The sequence below is a fragment of the Hemitrygon akajei genome, chromosome 24 (assembly GCF_048418815.1).
Source record: "Hemitrygon akajei chromosome 24, sHemAka1.3, whole genome shotgun sequence".
NCBI lineage: Eukaryota > Metazoa > Chordata > Chondrichthyes > Myliobatiformes > Dasyatidae > Hemitrygon > Hemitrygon akajei.
In genome coordinates, this window is record NC_133147.1 from 11,046,383 (window position 1) to 11,066,922 (window position 20,540).

General features: G+C 42.7%; 1 protein-coding gene across 9 annotated transcripts in view; it reads left to right on the forward strand.

Moving 5' to 3' along the window:
* Positions 1-20,540, forward strand: part of LOC140715866 (polycomb protein SCMH1-like) — a 204,417-nt gene that overhangs the window by 109,735 nt on the left and 74,142 nt on the right. For all 9 annotated transcript variants that reach the window (XM_073028348.1, XM_073028347.1, XM_073028349.1 and 6 more), the window contains 2 exons: positions 6,412-6,500; positions 17,330-17,573. In XM_073028348.1, coding sequence (XP_072884449.1) covers positions 6,412-6,500; positions 17,330-17,573 — 333 coding nt within the window. The remainder of the gene's footprint in view (positions 1-6,411; positions 6,501-17,329; positions 17,574-20,540) is intronic.

The window sequence follows — 20,540 nt, forward strand, 5'->3', positions numbered from 1 at the left end:
CTTTTCCTGCAGAGTTCAAAGTAAATTTATTATCAAAGTGCACATGTGCCACCATTTACAACACTGAGATCCGTTGACTTCTGGGCATTCACAGGAGGCACAAAGAAGCACGATGGAATCAATGAAAAACACACGGAAGAATACAGACAACCAACTAGTGTGCAAAAGACAACTGTACAAATACAATCAATAAATAAATAGATAGATAAATAGATAAGCAAGCAAGCAATAAGTAGCTGGCCAGTGGTGTAGTGGCATCCGCACCAGACTCTAAAACGAGTGGTCCGAGTTCAAATCTGGCCAGCCCCTTGCATCCGTGCTGGGTTAAGCATCGAGCGAGCCACTCGGCCTCGGAAAAAACAGACAATTGCTAAAGAAACGGCGAGGTTGCCACCTGATGCGTCAGAAGGCGCAAAGGAGGAGCAACAATAAGCAATAAATATTGAGAACGTGAAATGAAGTCTTGAAAATGAGTTCATAGCTTGTGGGAACAGTTCCAGTGTTGGGGTGAGTGAAGTTATCCCCTCTAGTTCAAGAACCTGTTGGTTGAAAGGTAATAATTGTTCTTGACCTCCAAAAGGACCACAGCCTTGTCTTAATGTTTGGGGGCTTGCGCGCCTCAGTGTCCCAGAGAGCTATGTGGCTGGAGTCAGGGCTTTACGCTTTGACTCTTGGTAGGGTCACGCATGCCACAGGTCAAAGGGTAGAGGCCAGACTAAGAGTGGCCCACCGGTCCTCCAGGTTCAGGGTTTCAGCTCAGGGATAACATCCTTGACTCGTCAAAAGCAAAATTGTTACAGAAACTTGAATGAAATTTCCTTCTTTGTGGCCAAGGACAGACATTGCTGCCCTAGGGGCCAGCGGCGTAACAGGCAATCAATAATAATAATTGCTTCTGAATGTGATGCTCACTGCCCATAGATCTCTGGGCTAATTCCCTTCAGGAAATGTGGATGATAAATATGGAGTTACAACTCCAAACAGCCCAACAGATTTCTGGCAATGGTATCAGAACCTGGAAGTATTTTGTATAACTTAGTAATCTTGAGTTTCTGGCATCGTGTTTTGTAGTTTAAGCTCTGGTTACTTGCTTGCCTGTTACATTCTAGTAATAAAGGTCCTCCTCCTCGAGTGGTGTTGACTGCTTCCTCTCGGTTTTCACTACCGTCAGCCACGCAAGTCCCAGGTGGAAACTCAGGAATACCATCGCACTCAGTCGTAGAAGGATTCTTCATTGCTGTTTCCATGACAATGTTGTTTTTACCAGTCAGGGCTGTTAGCCCTGAGCTGAGCCCCCGAACCTGGAGGATCACTGGATCACTGTTAGTCTGGCCTCACCCTTTGGCATGGGTGACCCTACCAAGAGCCAAGGCATAAAGCCCTGACTCCAGCCAGCATAGCTCTCCAGGTCATTGAGGCACACAAGCCTCCAAACCCTACAACCAGGTTGTGGCCCTCTTGGAGGAAGCTGTGGTTATAGACAGTTTAAAATTGACTTTGCTGGACTTGCAGCTGCTGTAATCTGTCACATCTTTTCTGGACTTGTCTGCATTCTTTGGGAGTTTCTCAGTTTTGGCTACCGTCGTCATAAAGTTTATTTGGCTTTACTTACTGAGGATTTTCCTGGTTAGGAAATGGGAGCTCAGTGTTTGTTAGCTCGGCACTGCAGAGCGACGTTAAATTGATCCTTGAATGTTTCATCCTGCTTAGCAGCATTTTCAATTGGCTTCCTCCAGATCTGCCTCTGGTCAATCCTGATTTTAATGTCCCCATCACCAGTACCCTGCCAAGGCGTTAAGCTTGGAATTCAAGGTTCAAGGTTCAAGTCACAATAATTTATCAAAGTATGGATGCAGTATCCACCTCTGAGATTTGTCTTTTCCAGATAGCCAGGAAACAGAGAAAACCATGGAGGCTGTTCAAAAAAAAACATCAGCCACCCCCCCCCCCCCCATGTACAATTAAAAACAAATCGCGCAGAGACACCAAGAACATCAAACTCCACCCCTCACACAAAAAACAAGTTGCACAGACAGCAAGAAGGAGCGGGCGAAAGCACAGAATATAAAAACGTAGTACTGAAAAGAGACCATTTGAACTAGAGTTCAATTTATAAATCGTAGTCGCAGAACTTCGCTACCATCCTGCAACAGCGCTGAGGGAAAAAGCGACCATTTGAATGCGGTGGCCTTCCCTCGGGAGCAGTGGGCGAGAGCCTGGTAGACTGCACTGAACTCTTGCTCGCCTCTACGTTTCAATCTGCCTTGACACTTTACTTGGCGAGATCCTAGAACCTCAGCACTTCCTCCTTCTCCTTTAAATTGGAGAGCATGCTGTCTTGTTTATGTTACGGCCTACTGGGGAGGCTCCAACGCACTGGATTGCAAGAGGCTGCAGAGGATTGTAGACTCAGACGGCTCCATCTCCAGCACAACACCCATCACCCAGGGCAGGCCCTCTTCTCATTACTACCATCAGGTACAGGAGCATGAAGAACCCTCCTCGTTACTACCATCAGGGAGGAGGTACAAGAGCCTGAAGACCCCTCTTCTCATTACTACCATCAGGGAGGAGGTACAGGAGCCTGAAGACCCCTCTTCTCATTACTACCATCAGAGAGGTGGTTCAGGAGCCTGAAGACCCCTCTTCTCATTACTACCATCAGGGAGGAGGGACAGGAGCCTGAAGACCCCCTTCTCATTACTACCATCAGGGAGGAGGTACAGGAGCCTGAAGACCCCTCTTCTCATTACTACCATCAGGGAGGAGGTACAGGAGCCTGAAGACCCCCTTCTCATTACTACCATCAGGGAGGAGGTACAGGAGCCTGAAGACCCCTCTTCTCATTACTACCATCAGGGAGGAGGGACAGGAGCCTGAAGACCCCTCTTCTCATTACCACCATCAGGGAGGAGGTACAGGAGCATGAAGACCCCTCCTCGTTACTACCATCAGGGAGGAGGGACAGGAGCCTGAAGACCCCTCTTCTCTTTATTACCATGAGGGAGGAGATACAGGAGCCTGAAGACCCCTCTTCTCATTACTACCATCAGGGAGGAGGTACAGGAGCCTGAAGACCCCTCTTCTCATTACTACCATCAGGGAGGAGGGACAGGAGCCTGAAGACCCCTCTTCTCATTACTACCATCAAGTAGGAGGTACAAGAGCCTGAAGAATTCTCTTCCCGTTACTACCATCAGGGAGGACATACAGGAGGCTAAAGACACACACTCAATGAATCAGGAACAGCTTCATTCCCTCTGCAGTCCAATTTCTGAATGGACAGTGAACCCATGAACACTATCTCACTACTATTTTAGGCTCTCTGTTTGCACCACTTTTTAAATATATATTTCTTATTGTCATTTATAGTTTTTTAAATGAAATATTGCAAAGTCCAAAGTAATTTTTATTATCAAAGTACATACATGTCTCCATGTATCTCCCTGAGATTCATTTTCCAGTGGGCATTCACAACAAATCTATAGAATAGTAACTAACAGGATCAATGAAAGATCAACCAGAGTGCAGAAGACAACAAACTGTGCAAATGCAAAAAGAAGAAACAATAATGAATAAGCAATAAATATCAAGCACCTGAAATGAAGAGTCCTTGAGAGTGAGTCCTTTGGTTGTGGGAACATTTCAATGATGGGGCAAGTGAAGTTATCCCCTTTGGTTCAAGAGCCTGATGGTTGAGGGGTGATAGCTATTCCTGAACCTGGTTGTGCAAGTTCTGAGGCTCTTGTGCTGTCTTCCTGATGGCAAGAGCAATAAGAGAGCATGCCCTGGATAGTGGGTATTGCTGATGATTTATGCTGTTCTCCTGCGAGGTACTGTCACCACAAAAAACAACATATTTCACGATATATGGCAGTGATATTAAACCTGATCACCAGCTTTGTGGACATCGTCAAGGGGCACCCATCGCTGAGGGCCGTTATCATCCAGGACATGACCTCTTCTTGTTATTACCATCAATGAAGAGGGTCAGGAGACTGAAAAACTACCTTCGACATTTTAAGAACAGCTTTGTCCCCTCCACTGTCAGAATATTGCAAGGTCTATGAGCATGACATTAGTTATTCATCTATTTGATTACTTACTTATTTTTGTAACTTAGAACAATGTTTTTGTCCTGCACTGTACTGGTGCTGCAAAACAATTTTTTTTTTCACAACACAGGAGGTTCTGCAGACACTGGAAACTTGTACATCACACGCAAAATGCTGGAGGAACTCAGCAAGTCAGGCTGCATCTATGGAAAGGATTAATCAGACGATGTTTCGGGTGGAGACCTTTCATTAGGAATCGTCTTGGCCCAAAACATCAACTGTTTATTCCCCTGGCTTGTCGATTTCCTTCCTGCTTGATTTTGTGTGTGTTGCTTAATTTTTCACAGCGTCAGTGGTAACAAACTGATTCTGATTCTGTGTAGAAAATGTCCACTTTGTGACTGAAGAAGCTATCAATCTTGGACAGCTTGGCTAGCATATTGCTCTGCCCATAAAGTCGCGAATGCAGTTGCCAATGAAGTGCCTGGAAAAGGAAAACACAATTAGTTTCCAGGTACGTGGCCACAGCAAAGATGAGGTGGTTTTGTTGCAGTGGGAAGCAGATTTTGCCTCCAGAGATTTGGGTTTAAGATGGCGCAGGTGAATCTCAGCGATTTCTGGCTGGTGGCCAATGGAACAAGGAAAACGGCTAAATACTTCGTTAATCACTCTTTTTTTTCTGGCAAATGATCATCGCAAGGAATAATCTGTAACGTCCCTTTGGACTTGGAGGCAATGCGATGTGGCAGAACTGAGGCGAGGTAGTGAGTGGCCCTGTCGCCAGGCATGGGGAAGACATGAGGTTCAGTTGATTTCAGCGCTGGTCCCAGTCCGCACTGAAGTGACTGAACCCAATGTCTGGACAATGGTTTAGGCACCAGGCCAGATTGAAAAGTTCGGGGTGTCGGGACCGGAGACGAATCACTTTAGCTCGATGCTCTACTCAGTGCTGAACTCAGGGCCTGGGGCGGACTCTCTCTCTGTGGGCCGCAATTCAGAATGCTAACCGCTTGCGTCTATTGTTTGCCTTTTTCCTCTCTGCACTTTGGGGTGTTTTATTTAATGAGTTTCTTTGTTTCGTGGCTGCCTGTTAGGGCATGAATCTCCGAATTGTACACGTAGTTCGATGATATATTTATTTGGGTTGCTTGCAATGCCACTCCCATTGTAAATTAGAGCTTCCCTCACCCTATCTTGAATGCAGCCTTAGAACAGAGAAGCTTACAGCACAGGAACAGGCCATTCAGCCCACACTGTTGTGCCAAACCAGCTAAAAAGCAAATGAAACCCCCCCCCCCCCCAAAACTACCTAGCTCCTACCTGTAGCATGTCCATATCCCTCCATTCTCCTCACATCCGTGTGCCTATCTAAACATCTCTTAAAAGCCTCTAGTGTATTTGACTCTACACCGAACCAGGCAGCACATTCCAGGCATCCACGACACTCTGAGTTAAAATACTTACCCCTCACATCCCCTTTGAACCTACCCCTCTCTCCTTCAATGCATGCCCTCTGCTATGAGACACTTCTACCCTGGGAAACAGGTACTCACTACCTACTCTGCCTACACCTCTCATAATCTTATAACCTCTCTCAGATCTCCCCTCAGCCTCCACTGCTCCAGAGAAAACAATCCAAGTTTATCCGGCCTCTCGTGATAGCAAATGCCCTCTAGACCAGGCAGCGTCCCGGTAAATGTCTTCTGCACCCTCTCCAAAGCCTCAGCATCGCTCCTATAATGGGGCGACCAGAACATAGAAATCTACAGCACATTACAGGCCCTTCAGCCCACAATGTTGACCTACTCTAGAAACTGCCTAGAATTTCTCTACCGCGTAGCCCTCTATTTTCCTAAGCTCTGTGTACCTATCTAAGAGTCTCTTAAAGGACCCAAATGTATCCACCTCTACCCACTGTCGCGGGCAGTGCATTCCACGCACCCACCACTCTCTGTGAGAAAAACTTACCCCTGACATCCCCTCCGTTCCTATTTCCAAGCACCTTAAAACTGTGCCCCCTCGTGTTAGCCATTTCAGCCCTGAGAAAAAAGCCTCTGACTATCCACAGAATCAATGCCTCTCATTACCTTATACACCTCTATCAGGTCACCTCTCATCCTCTGTTGCTCCGAAGAGAAAAGGCCAAATTCACTCAACCTATTCTCGTAAGACAAGCTCTCCAATCCAGGCAAAATCCTTGTAAATCTCCTCTGCACTCTCTCTATAGTATCCACTGCATGCAATACTCCAGATGTGGCCCAACTGGAGTTTTATAAAGTTGCTTTGTGACTGAGGTACTCTACAGAGGAAGCTATGGTCCTGTAACATTTTTTTTATATATATATTGGCTCTCTAGGATTTCGACTGAATGCATCTTCATGGCCGATGTTCTTGCTGAAGACTTTAAGTGGAGCAGAAATGGCACCAGGCAGGATATTTCACAAGGTAGGCATTCTTTCTTGGATATTTCCGAGCTCTGTATTTGGCCCTCAAGCCCATTCTACTGCCTTCTCCTCGTAACCTTTGACAACTTTACTATCAAGAACCTGTCACTGACATCGTGTTCAAATGTTTCCCCAGTCACTCCTATCACCATCATTTCCTTTTTTTTAATTGATTTTTTAATGCATTTTCTACAGCACTACAAAAAAAAAACCCAAGAACGAAATAGGAAATTAGTACAGTGCAAGATAAACATACAATGGTAATATAATACAGAATATAATAATTGAAAAAGCACCCAAATTGAAGTCATGTAAAGTTAGTGTCCACCCCCACCCCCGCAAGAAAAAAGTCTCCAGACCAACCAGAGCAAAATGTAGAAAATATAAATCAGAACATTCAAACCCCCAAAACTGTAAATACAATTAAAAACAGAAGATAATAATGCCTACTACCAAAAAAAAAGCTGAAAGCAAGGGACTGAAAAAGAGACTTAGTCAAAAAGGAAAGTTATGAAAATACTCAATAAAAGGTCCCCAGACCTTATGAAACTTTATGTCCAAATTAAGAATTGAGTAATGAATTTTTTCAAGATCTAAACAGGACATAATATCGTTAAGCCATTGAGCGTGCGTGGGTGGGGCAACATCTCTCCGTCTAAGAAGAATCAGACGTCTAGCCAGGAGAGAAGCAAAAGATAATATTCGATGTTTAGTCAAACTCAAACGTATATCTGTCTCAGCCAAGAAACCAAAAAGAGCAATTAAAGGGTTAGGTTCTAAGTGGCGATTCAGAGTACAGGATAAAGTTAAGAAAACATCCCTCCAAAATTTCTCTAGACTAGGACAGGTCCAGTACATCTGAATGAGAGAAGCCTCGCCTCTTTTGCATTTATCACAAAGAGGACTAATATTAGGATAAAATCGAGATAATTTAGATTTGGACATATGAGCCCTATGAACAATCTTAAACTGCAAAAGACTGTGGCGAGCACAAAGAGAAGTTGAGTTAACCGACTTGAGAATCGAGTCCCAAACCTCATCAGATAAAGGGATATTTAAGTCATGCTCCCAAGCCATTCTGATTTTATCCAAAGGGGCGTGCCATAAGGATACTAGTTTATCATGAATAAAAGATATTAAACCTTTACACAATGGATTAATAGAAAGAAACAAGTCCATAGCATTTTTCTCAGGCATCTCAGGGAAGTTGGGTAATAAAGGATTAATGAAGTGTCTAATTTGGAGATATCTAAAGAAATGGGCATTAGGTAGATTAAACTTAGCAGAGAGCTGTTGAAAAGATGCAAAGCGATTATCAATGAAAAGATCTTCAGAATACCTAATGCCCTTTCTATACCAATCATAAAATGTTGAATCATGCATAGAAGGTAGAAAAAGATGATTATGTAAAATAGGACTAGAAAGGGAAAAACCATAGAAACTATAAAATTTCCTAAACTGGGCCCATATTCGCAGAGTATGTCTAACAAGAGGATTAACAATTAGTCTAGGCAAACTACTGGGAGTGCAGATCAAAGAAGTGCAGAGATACATAGATCCTTAGTGGAATTCAGCTCCTTTGCTACCCATTTAGGGCGATCAGACTGGCTATGGAAAAAAGACCAGAAGATAAGACAACGAATGTTAGCTGCCCAGTAGTATAGACGAAAATTAGGTAAGGCCATGCCGCCCTCTTTTTTAGATTTTTGAAGGTAAGTTTTGTTAATTCTGGAACGCTTACCCTTGCACAGATAAGACAAAATAATAGAGTCTAAGGAATCAAAAAAGGTTTTAGAAATAAAAATTGGAATAGATTGAAATAAGTATAAAAATGTAGGGAGAACATACATTTTAATAACATTAACACGACCTACCAAGGACATAGATAAAGGTGACCATAGTGACAAACTCTGTTTTGTAGAGTACAAAAGATTGGCAAAATTTTCACGAAAAAGATCCTTAAAATTCCTTGTAACTGTAATACCAAGATAGGTAAATTGATTATCAACTACTTTAAAGGGGAGGTCATGAAATACTAATACTTGTGCTTCTTTATTAATTGGAGAAAGTTCACTCTTATGTAAATTAAGTTTATAGCCAGAGAACTGGCTAAATTGATCAAGAAGTGAAAACATTGGAGGTAAGGATGTGGACGGATTTGAAAGAAAAAGTAATAGATCATCAGCATAAAGAGAAACTTTATGCTCAACACCCCCCCTCCAGATCCCCGTCAATTCAGGACAACTTCAAAATGCAATCGCCAGAGGCTCTACAGCCAAATCAAAAAGAAAGGGACTTAAGGGGCATCCTTGACAGGTGCCACATTTAAGGTTAAACAACTGGGATTGCTGAGAATTAGTCAAAACAAAGGCAGTAGGACATAGATATAGTAATTTGATCCAAGAGATAAAACTTTGACTGAGGTCAAATTTTTCTAAAACTGCAGAGGTAGTTCCACTCTATACGATCAAACGCTTTCTCCGCATCGAGAGAGATAACACATTCAGAAGTCCCAGTTGAAGGTGAGTATAAAATATTAAATAAACGCGGTATGTTAAAAAAGGGAAGACGATTTTTAATAAAAACCAGTTTGATCATCAGAAATAGTAGAGGGTATAACAGTTTCTAATCTATGAGCCAAAACGTTGGCCAAAATTTTAACATCAACATTAAGCAAAGAAATCGGCCTGTAAGAGGAGCACTCTGTTGGATCTTTGCCCTTTTTAAATAAAAGAATAATACATGCCTCATTAAATGAGGGTGGCAATTTACCAAAATTAAACGAATCAGATAGTACTGAGAGTAACTGAGGTGAAAGAAGTGAAGAGAATGATTTATAAAATTCTATGGGGAACCCATCAGGACCAGGAGATTTGCCTGACGACAGTGCAGAGATTGCAAAAGATACTTCTTCTAATGATATAGGCTCATTAAGTTTTGCTTTAGAATCAGATGAAATCGAAGGGATATTCAAGCTATTTAAAAAAAGGTCAACAGAAATATTCTCATTCAAGGATTCGGAGGAATAAAGCCGAGAATAAAAATTCTTAAATAAGTCATTAATTTCTGAGTGATTTGATGTAATATCCCCATTCTCCTTCTGGATCTTTGTAATATGTTGTTTAGCTTTAGAATGTCTCAACTGATTAAATAGAAACTTGCCAGATTTGTCACCATGAATATAAAAGCAACTCTTACTTTCAAGAAGTTGACGTTCAACTGGTTGAGTAGAGAGAAGGTCAAATTTAGTTTGGAGTTCTACATGCTTCTTATATAATTCGGGGTTTTTAGTCTGAGCATATAATTGATCTAATTCTTTAATCTGATTAATCAGGTCTACTCGCTCTGAACGGGACTTTCTATTAAGATTCGCTGTATATAAAATTATTTGACCCCCCAAATATGCTTTCATAGCATCCCAGACAATCTGGGATGAAATTTCAGATAACGTATTAGTGTTTAGGAAAAAAGTTTTCTGGTCCTTAATAAATTTTACAAAATCATCATCCGATAATAAAGTCGGGTTAAAGCGCCAATGTTTATTCCTTTGAGGGAGACCAGGAAAATTTAGAGACAAAGTGACTGGGGCATGATCAGGGATCAGTATACTCTGATAGTCACAAGAATGAACAAATGAAATAAGTTGATTATCAATTAAGAAATAGTCAATTCTAGTAAAGGTATGATGAACATGTGAAAAAAAGGAATAATCTCTCTCAGTAGGATGAAGGAAATGCCATATATCAGAGATACCATAGTTAGAAAGAAAAGAGAGAATAGCTAAAGCAAATTTAGTAGGTAATCTAGTAACAGGGGACGATCGATCCAAAGTTGGGTCTAACCAGCAGTTAAAGTCGCCACCCAATATAAGAGAATAAAGGTTCAGATCTGGTAATGAGGAAAAAAAGCGTTCAAAAAAATTAACATGGTCAGAATTGGGAGCATATAGGTTAGCTAGTACTACCTTAGTATTATATAATTTGCCGGAAACAATAATAAAACAGCCATCTGTGTCAGATACCTTACTATGGAGTTCAAAAGGAACATTTGAGTTGATAAGAATGGAAACCCCCCCCTAGCTTTGGCCGGGAAGGATGAATGAAAATGTTGACCCACCCACTTTGACATAAGCCGAGAATTATTGAAACTATGAATATGAGTTTCTTGGAGGAAAGCAATGTCAGCTTTAAGTTGCTTAATATGGGAGAAGACCTTTCTTCTTTTAACAGGATCATTCAATCCCTTTACATTCCAGCTCACAAATTTCAATGGACTAACCATTATCAATTGTTAAGACGTAAAAGGCAGTAGGCATATATAAGATCAAACATTGCAATAACAGTTTGGAAGCAAAAATATAAACATAAATCAATAGAATCAGGACATAGACATGTCCTGGATAACAAAGAAAAACAAAAAAAACAATAGATAGTGTTGGTACTGGAGAATCCACCCCACCCTCACAACCCAAAATTAAATGGCTACCCAAAAAAGCAGCTAGCTCTACAGAAAATAGGACACCCCAAAAACCAACTTCCAGTTCCGTAACATTAACATAAGCTCCGTGTAAATAATATAGCAGATACTAACTAATTTATGCACTACAAATAGGAACAACTTCATCAGAAAGAATATAAAACTTAATACAAAATAGTAATCAAGAACTAATCTACCCGCAAGAAACCATGAAAAAACTGGAAAAAAAAGGGTAAAAGGGGGAAATTCTATATTTAAAGAGAGTACATATCAGCCGTTTAAAAAAAAAGGCAGGTCTTATACAGTAAATTGACAGGGAGACCTTCAATAAAAAACTCTAAGCCTCCCAAATAAATTAAGACCAGTTGTAGTTCTCTATAGTTAAAGTTATTCAAAAGTAAACTAAATTACACAAATGAAATCTAAGTCCACAGGAAAACATTAATTTAAATCACCTATTTAAGAAAATCACACCGTCCAAGGAGAGACCAACTAAAACCCTTAGGTTCTCAGTAGTTAAGGACTAAATTATTCAAATAGAGTCTGAGTTCGCAAAAAAGACTTTAATTCAAAAAATACTCATCAGCCATTTTAGAAAGTCAAACCGGGTCCAAAGAAGTCAAGATGGCTGGAAGATTTCCAATAAACATCTCAGCCTCTCTAACTGACTTAAACCACTTATATTCTCCAGTAGTAAGCGTAATTCGAAGATCGGCAGGATTGCGAAGGGAAGGTTTGAATCCACGATTAAAGAGCTCTTTCATAACGCCTTTGAACTCAGCACGCATCTTCAGAACCTGGGGAGCATAGTCTTCCATGATACGAATGGTATTATTTCAGAAAGTCAGCTTGCCTCTTCGGCGTGCCTCCATAATCAAACGGTTTTTCACCTGATAACGATGGAAACACAGGATAACTGGTCGTGCTCTAGAACCCAAAACAGCTCGAGGGACATAAATTATGTGAGCTCTTTCTAGCTCAGGTGGAGTCGGGAGAAATTCTTTCCCGAAAATCTCACAGAGAAAAGAAGAGAAAAATTCAACGGGGGAACCCCAAACCGAGAATTCGCAGCTTGCAGCGCCTGCTCCGATTTTCGAGATCCGCCATTTTGGAAATAAGTTTGCTGTTTTGCTCCGTTAAGTTGGAACAGAGAGTTTCCAAATGCTGAACGCGGCATTTTAAATCTTCAGAGGTTAGGTCGATGCGAGATAAATGTTCGGCTTGATCATCCACTCTGGCGTTAATCTGATCCAATTTTGACTCCAGCTGACTGATAGAGGCTCTAAATTCAGTCCTGATATCAGTTAAAATGTCTTGTCGATTCTGTTCCAGGATAGAGAGAATCTCGGCAGACAAAGACGTGGGAGTTTTTTTTTTCCCGGATTTAGAATCTTTTGTAGCCATTGTAAGATAGACGTATTCACAGGCAGATAAGAAAAAACAGATAGAATAACGAACTAAGGTTTAAAAAGGGAGACACATAGTGCGAAGGTTAGAAATGTAACGGAGCAAAAGTTTGAAACGACTAAACGATCGCCACCTTACCGGAAGTCCCACCATCATTTCCTGAAGCATTTCCTTTAAAATTGTGGTGGGGTGTTCGGGCTTGCCTAGTCACTGTGTAGCAATCTCTGTTTATTCAGCACGTTGAACATTGTGAGCAAGCTACATGGCATCGGAATGATCAGCAAAGAATACACCAGGATATAGATCAGTTACAGATATGGGCGGAGAAATGACAGATGGAGTTTAACTCGGCCAAATGTGAAGTGTTGCACCTTGGTAGGTCAAATGTAAAGGGACAGTACACTGTTAAGGGCAAAACGTTTAACGGGGTTGAGGAACAGGGAGACCTGGAGCTCCTTTACAGAGATTGATAAGGTGGTCAAGAAGGCATATGGCATGCTTGCTTTTACTAGTCAAGCATTGAGTTTGTAAGTTGGGAAGTTACGTTGCAGCCTTAGGCTGCATTTGGAGTATTGCACACAGTTCTGGTCGCCCCACTATAGGAAGGATGTCGAGGCTTTGGAGAGGGTGCAGAAGGGGTTTACCAGGATGCTGCCTGGTTTAGAGGGCACGTGCTGTCACAAGAGGCTGGACAAACTTTGGTTGGTTTCTCTGGATGTATTTAAGATTATGAGAGGCATAGATAGAATAGAGTATTTTTCCCAGGGTTGAAATGTCTAGAAGGCATGCATTTAAGGTGAAAGGGGGTAACTTCAAAGGAGATGTGAGGGGCAAGTTTTTTAAACAGAGTGGTAATTGTCTGGGGTGGTGATAGAGGCAGGAATATTAGAGGCTTTTAAGAGATGTTTATATAGGCATGTGAAAGTGAGGAAAATGGAGGGATATGGACATTGTGTAGGCAGAAGATATTAGTTTAGTTGGCCGTTTGATTACTAATTTAATTGGTTTAGCCAATTCCTCCCATTTCATGGACAGCTGTATGTAACACCTCCTGTGCCTTTTATGGGAAACATTTTTGTCCAAGTTTACCTGTTAGAATTGAATCAGAATTAGGGTTATTAAGACTATAACAAATAGGAGCTGAATTAGGCTATTTGGCCCATCAAATCTGCTCCACCATTCCATCATGGCTGATTTCCTCTCAACCCCATTCTCCTGCCTTAGCCCTGTGAACTTTGACACCCTTAATAATCAAACTATTAATCTCCGCTTTAAATATACCTGATGACTTGGCATCCATAGCCATCCGTGGGAACGAATTTCACAAATTCACCATCCTCTGGCAAAAGAAATTCATCTTCACCTCTGTTCTGAATTATTGTCCTTCTGTTCTGAGGCTGTGCCCTCTGCTCTGGACTCTGCTGCTGTTGGAAGCATCTTCTCCATGTCCACTCCATCTAGGCCTTGAAATAGTCAGCAGGTTTCAGTGAGATCTTGCCCATTCTCCTTAACTCCAGCGAGTACAGACCCGGAGCTGGAAAGTGCTCCTTATACGTTAGGCCTTTCATTTCCTGGGATTATTCTCGTGAACCTCCTCTGGATCCCCTCCAATGCCAGCACATCCTTTCTTAGATTGGAGGTCCAAACCTGCTCACAGTACTCCAAATGTGGTCTGACCAACACCTTACAAATCTCAGCGTTAAATCCTTGATTTTTTATTCTAGTCCTCACAAAATCAGTGCTAACACTGCAATTGCCTTCTCTGCTACTGACTCAACCTACAAGTTACCCCTTTTAGGGAATCCCACCTTCGGACTCTCAAGTCCCGTAGCAGTTCCGATTTGAGCTCACTGATTCTGGGCCTGTTTTTGTGCTGGCTAACTCTGACACTATGAGAACTAACTTCAGGGATCTTAATGAGTTCCTCAATGTAAACTTCGAACATTTGTAAATTTACCTGGTGTTCTTTGAGCTCTTGGTAGTCTTCACACACACACACACCCTCCCCTGTCCCATGCACGCAATTGTTCAGACCCCTCTCTCCACTCCCACCCTGGGCACACTGCATATGGTAACCTATTCTAGTCATGCTAATGTGTAAGGTTTAAATTTAGTTGTGGTCTGAGAATCAGAATCAGGTTCATTATCACTGACACGTCAAGAAATTTGTGGTTTGAAATTTGCGGGACAGTGTGATACACTCAATCACTCGGTGGCCACTGTATTCAGTACTCCTATACCCCTGCTCATTAATGGAAGTATCTAACCTGCCAATCATGTGGCAGCAGCTCAATGCACAAAAGCATGAAGGCATTGTCAAGAGGTTCACAGTATTCAGTCCAAACACCAGAACGGGGAAGAAATGTGATTTATGTGACTTTGACTGTGGAATGATTGTTGGTGCCAGATGGGGTGGTTTGAGTATCTCAGAAACTGCAGACCCTCTGGGTTTTCCCCCTCATAGCAGAAGAGCACGAACATACACTCAGTGGCCACTTTATTAGGTACAAGAGGTGCCCAATGAAGTGGCCACTGAATGGTAAAATATACTATAAATTACAGTAAGAAATATGAAATACATATCAGAATCAGGTTTATTATCACCAGCATATGTAGTGAAGCTTGGAGTCTTTGAGTGTGTGCCTTCAGGCTTCTGTACCCCCTTCCTGATGGTAACAACGAGAACAAGGCATGACCTGTGTGATGGGGTTCTTAATGATGGATGCCGCCTTTTTGAGGCATCGCCTACTTGAAGATGTCCTGGATACTACGGAGGCTAGTGCCCATGATGGAGCTGACTGGGTTTGCAAGTCTTCAACTTACTTCAATCCTGTGCAGTGCCTCCCCCCCTTCCCAATACTGGCCAGTTAGAACGCTCTCCACGATACATGGGAGGAAACTTGCTCGTGTTTTTGGTGACATACCAAATCTCCTCAAACTCTGAATGAAATGCAGCCTTTGTTGTGCCTTCTTTGTAGCTGCCTCGATATGTTGGGTCCGGGATAGATCCTCAGATATATATATATATATATAAAATGGAAAAGAGAACAAAAATCATGTGATAGTGCTTATGGAGTCGTTACATTTTCATGTCTTACTGCAGCAGATATCTCCAAACAATTCCCTATTTTCTTTAACAACTCGTCAGTGCATGAGCCAAGCTTTGACTTCTCATGAGCGTTGCCACAAGAAAGCAGCATCAAGAGCTCCCCACCATCCAGGCCATGCTGCCTTCTACCATTGGGAAGGAGGTGCAAGAGCCTCAGGTCCCATACCACCAGGTTCAGGAACAGTTATTACCCTTCAGCCATCAGGCTGCTGAACCTTGCTCACTCACCTCATCTCTGAACTGATCCCACAACATATGGATTCTCTTTCAAGGACTCTACAACACATGTTATCAATATTATTTATTACTTTTTTTTTCTCAGCTCAAGCATGTAAGACCTAAGGTACGGGCGACACCAAGCTCACTCATTTCTTAATTGCTAGGAACTTTCGGACTCTTCTAGTGGTGTTTAGTATTGTGGCTTTCTGGAGATTGGCATAAATTTTGCTGTATAGCCCTAATTGTTTAATGCTATTGTGTAGCGACTTTGGGATGATACCAGTTGTGGATATTACTATTGGGACAATGTATGCCCTGTTCATATTCCATAGTCTTTCAATTTCCTCTTTTAATTCGATATATATCTGGAGTTTATCACATTGATATCTGCATGTGCATTTAACATCGGTAGCTGAGCGAAGGGCGCTGAGTAGGCTACGGTCAATTATGGATAACTCTGAACATCCTCTACATAGCACCATCCAGAGACAGAGAAGCAGTTTCAGCGACAGGTTACTATCGATGCAATGCTCCTCAGACAGGATGAAGAGGTCAATACTCCCCAATGCCATTAGGCTTTACAATTCTACCGCCAGGACTTAAGAACTTTTTAAAGCTATTATTAATGCTTTTTGAGATGGTGATTTAGATGCATATCATATTTTTTTTACTGAGTTAAGTATTGTATGTAATCAGTTTTGCTACAACAAGTGTATGGGACATTGGAAAAAAGTTGAATTTCCCCATGGGGATGAATAAAGTATCTATCTATCTATCTATCTATCTATCTATCTATCTATGTTATGTGTGTTTGGAATGATTGTATCTATTAAGTAAGTTGATCTTGCTTGTTTTTCCTGTGATATTATATGTGGATGGTTGTTATTGATTGTCCTATCTGTAATAACCAATCATTTGTAATATAATTTGTGGGATTCTGACTCTAAAACTGGATCAGGCTTGTACTTATAGTGAGGTATGGTTTCTTTCTTTAATGAGTTTGCATTTTAAAGCAAGACTGCTGAATGACGTTTGTCACTTGATTGTGCCTGTGTCAGTAATCAGATTGAGTTAAACCGCTACAGGATCCTGTAATGTATTGGATGTTTCCAGTTTCTCTTGGAATTTTCTGCATTTATCGTATTGGAATTTGTTGGTCTTTTATTATGTATTTTTTTTTTACAATTTTTTTGTGTTAACCACCTGGTCCTGTATTGCTGCAAGGAACCCTTCTGTTTCTGGGAAGAGCTCTCCAAGAATAATAACGGCCCGAAACGTCGACAGCGCTTCTCCATATAGATGCTGCCTGGCCTGCTGTGTTCCACCAGCATTTTGTGTGTGTTGTTGTTTGAATTTCCAGCATCTGCAGATTTCCTCGATATTGTTACTGTAATGGTTTTCTTTGGCATTTGCACAATTTTTCATCCTTTGCAGATTGGCTGTTTGTCAGTCTCTGTGTGTAGTTTTTCATTGATTCTACTGTATTTTTTGTTCAATTGTGAATGCCCACAAGAAAATAAATCTCGGGGGTGTATATGGTGACAAATTTGCGCTCTGATAATAAATGGACTTTGAACTTTGAGCCTTTGATCAGCCTTCGTGTGCTGTGTCTTCCACAGGAGCCACCTTCACCCCCGCAGAACTATTACAAAGTGGGGATGAAACTGGAGGCAGTCGATAGGAAGAACCCGCACTTTATCTGCCCCGCAACGATTGGGGATGTGAGGGGGTCGGAAGTGTTGGTGACATTTGACGGCTGGAGGGGAGCATTCGATTACTGGTGTCGCTACGATTCTGGGGACATCTTCCCCGTGGGATGGTGCTCCATGACTGGAGACAACTTACAACCTCCAGGAACTAAGGGTAAGTCTTGCATCTTACCTGAGAACAAAGGTGGTGGGACTATCGTGACTTGCTGGTCACACTCACTCTTAAGTGAGTTACTGTCGGTGAATTTTTTTAAAAATAAAGCTCGATACCAGACTTCATGTGGCAAATCTTTTACTTTCACGTGATACCATCGGGATTCTACATGCGTGGGACTCTGAGTTACAGCTTGTGATTATATCTTAGTAGCAAACAAGTGAACAAACCACCTATTAGCAAGATAAAGAGTTTATCTGTGTGGCTCATCTATCTAGCCTTATCTTGTGTAGCTGTGTTCTAGCTCTAATGAAAGGCTTTGGCCAGGACTATAATCTTAGTTATGTAGACTTGGAACTTAAATTGGAAAACACAGGATGTCCACAAGGTCACAAAACTTTTAGCAACATCACAGCTGTCTTAACCCTTTTTATTAGAAATTTTGCCTCGACCTTACAAAACCACTGACATATTGTGTGTTGTTCTGATCGCCACATTAGAGAAAAGATGTAGTTGTGCTGGAGAGAATACAGAGAAGATTCACCAGGATGTTGCCTGGATTGGAGGATTGTGAGAAGAAATTAGAACTTAGATATACTGTACTTAATTATTTATTGAGATACAGCATATAAAAGACCTTCCGGCCCTCAGAGCCTCGCCACCCAGCAAACCTCGACTTCGCCCTAGCCTAATCACAGGACATTTTGCATTGACCAATTAACCTACCAACTGGTACACCTTTGGACTGTGGGAGGAAGCTGGAGCACCTGGAGGAAACCCACGCGGTCACAGATTCCTTACAGGCAGTGTCGGGAATTGAACCAGGATTGCTGGTACTGCAATGCATTGTGCTGGCCATTTCGCTACAGTGCCGTCCTAATTGCCCCGGGTGTGAAAGGGGCCAGCAAGTTACCTGATAAGATAATCCTTCTGAGAGGCATAAGTAGGGTAGATAGTGAAGCTCTTTCTCCTGTGGTAGGTGTATCAAAACACAAAAGAGCAAAGATCTAAGAAGAAGAAATTTTAGGGAATCTGCTGGGGTTATCTGTTGTATCAAGTGTTCCTGATGCAGCCTCCTCTACATTGGTGAGACCTGACGTAAATTGGGGGAGCGCTTCATCATGTACCTCCGCTCAATCTGGAACTTCTCAGTGGCCAAACATTTTAATTCATCCTCCCATTCCCATTCCGACATGTTGGCCCGTGGCATCCTCTTGTGCGACGATGAGGCCAACCTTGGGGTGGAGGAGCAACACCTTATATTCTTCTATAACATCCCCCTCTTTTCCTTCGCTACATCAACGACTGCGTTGACGCTGCCTCCTGCACGCATGCTGAGCTCGTCGACTTTATTAACTTTGCCTCCAACTTTCACCCTGCCCTCAAATTTACCTGGTCCATTTCCAACACCTCCCTCCCCTTTCTTGATCTTTCTGTCTCCATCTCTGGAGACGGCCAATCTACTGATATCTACTATAAACCTACAGACTCTCACAGCTACCTGGACTATTCCTCATCCCACCCTGTCTCTTGCACAAAGGCTATCCCCTTCTCACAATTCCTCCGTCTCCGCCACATCTGCTCTCAGGATGAGGCTTTTCTTTCCAGGACGAAGGAGATGTCTTCCTTTTTTAAGCAAAGGGGCTTCCCTTCGTCCACCATCAACTCTGCTCTCAAACGCATCTCTCCCATTTCCCGCACATCTGCCCTCACCCCATCCACCCGCCACCCCACTCAGGATAGGGTTCCCCTTGTCCTCACCTACCATCCCACCAGCCTCCAGGTCCAACATATAATTCTCCGTAACTTCCGCCACCTCCAACGGGATCCCACTACCAAACACATTTTTCCATCCCCCCCTTTCTGCTTTCCGCAGGAATCGCTCCCTATGCGACTCCCTTGTCCATTCGTCCCCCCCATCCCTTCCCACCGATCTCCCTCCTGGCACTTATCCTTGTAAACGGAACAAGTGCTACACCTGTCCTTACACTTCCTCCCTCACCACCATTCAGGGCCCCAGACAGTCCTTCCATGTGAAGCGACACTTCACCTGTGAGTCGGCTGGTGTGGTATACTGCGTCCGGTACTCCCGGTGTGGCCTTTTATATATTGGCGAGACCCGACGCAGACTGGGAGATCATTTCGTGGAACACCTACACTCGGTCCGCCAGAAAAAGCAGGATCTCCCAGTGGCCACACATTTTAATTCCACGTCCCATTCCCATTCTGTTATGTCTATCCATGGCCTCCTCTATTGTCAAAATGAATCCAAACTCAGGTTGGAGGAACAACACCTTATATACCGGCTGGGTAGCCTCCAACCTGAAGGCATGAACATTGATTTCTCTAACTTCCGTTAATGCCCCTCCTCCCCTTCTTACCCCATCCCTGACATATTTAGTTGTTTGCCTGTTCTCCATCTCCCTCTGGTGCTCCCCCCCCCCCCTTCTTTCTCCTGAGGCCTCCCGTCCCATGATCCTTTCCCTTCTCCAGCTCTGTATCACTTTCGCCAATCACCTTTCCAGCTCTTAGCTTCATCCCACCCACTCCGGTCTACTCCTATCATTTCGCATTTCCCCCTCCCCCCTCTACTTTCAAATCTCTTACTATCTTTCCTTTCGGTTAGTCCTGACGAAGGGTCTCGGCCCGAAACGTTGACAGTGCTTCTCCTTATAGATGCTGCCTAGCCTGCTGTGTTCTACCACCATTTTGTGTGTGTTGTTGTTTGAATTTCCAGCATCTGCAGATTTCCTCGTGTTTGCACCTTATATTCTTTCTGGGTAGCCTCCAACATATGAATATCGATTTCTCTTTCCGGCAAAAAAAATTCCCTCCCCCCCCCCCCCTTTCTTCTGTTACCCACTCTGGCCTTTTACCTCTTCTCACCTGCCTGTCACCTCCCCTGGGTCTCTTTCTCCTATTCCACTCTCCTCTCCTATCAGATTCCTTCCTCTCCAGCCCTTGATC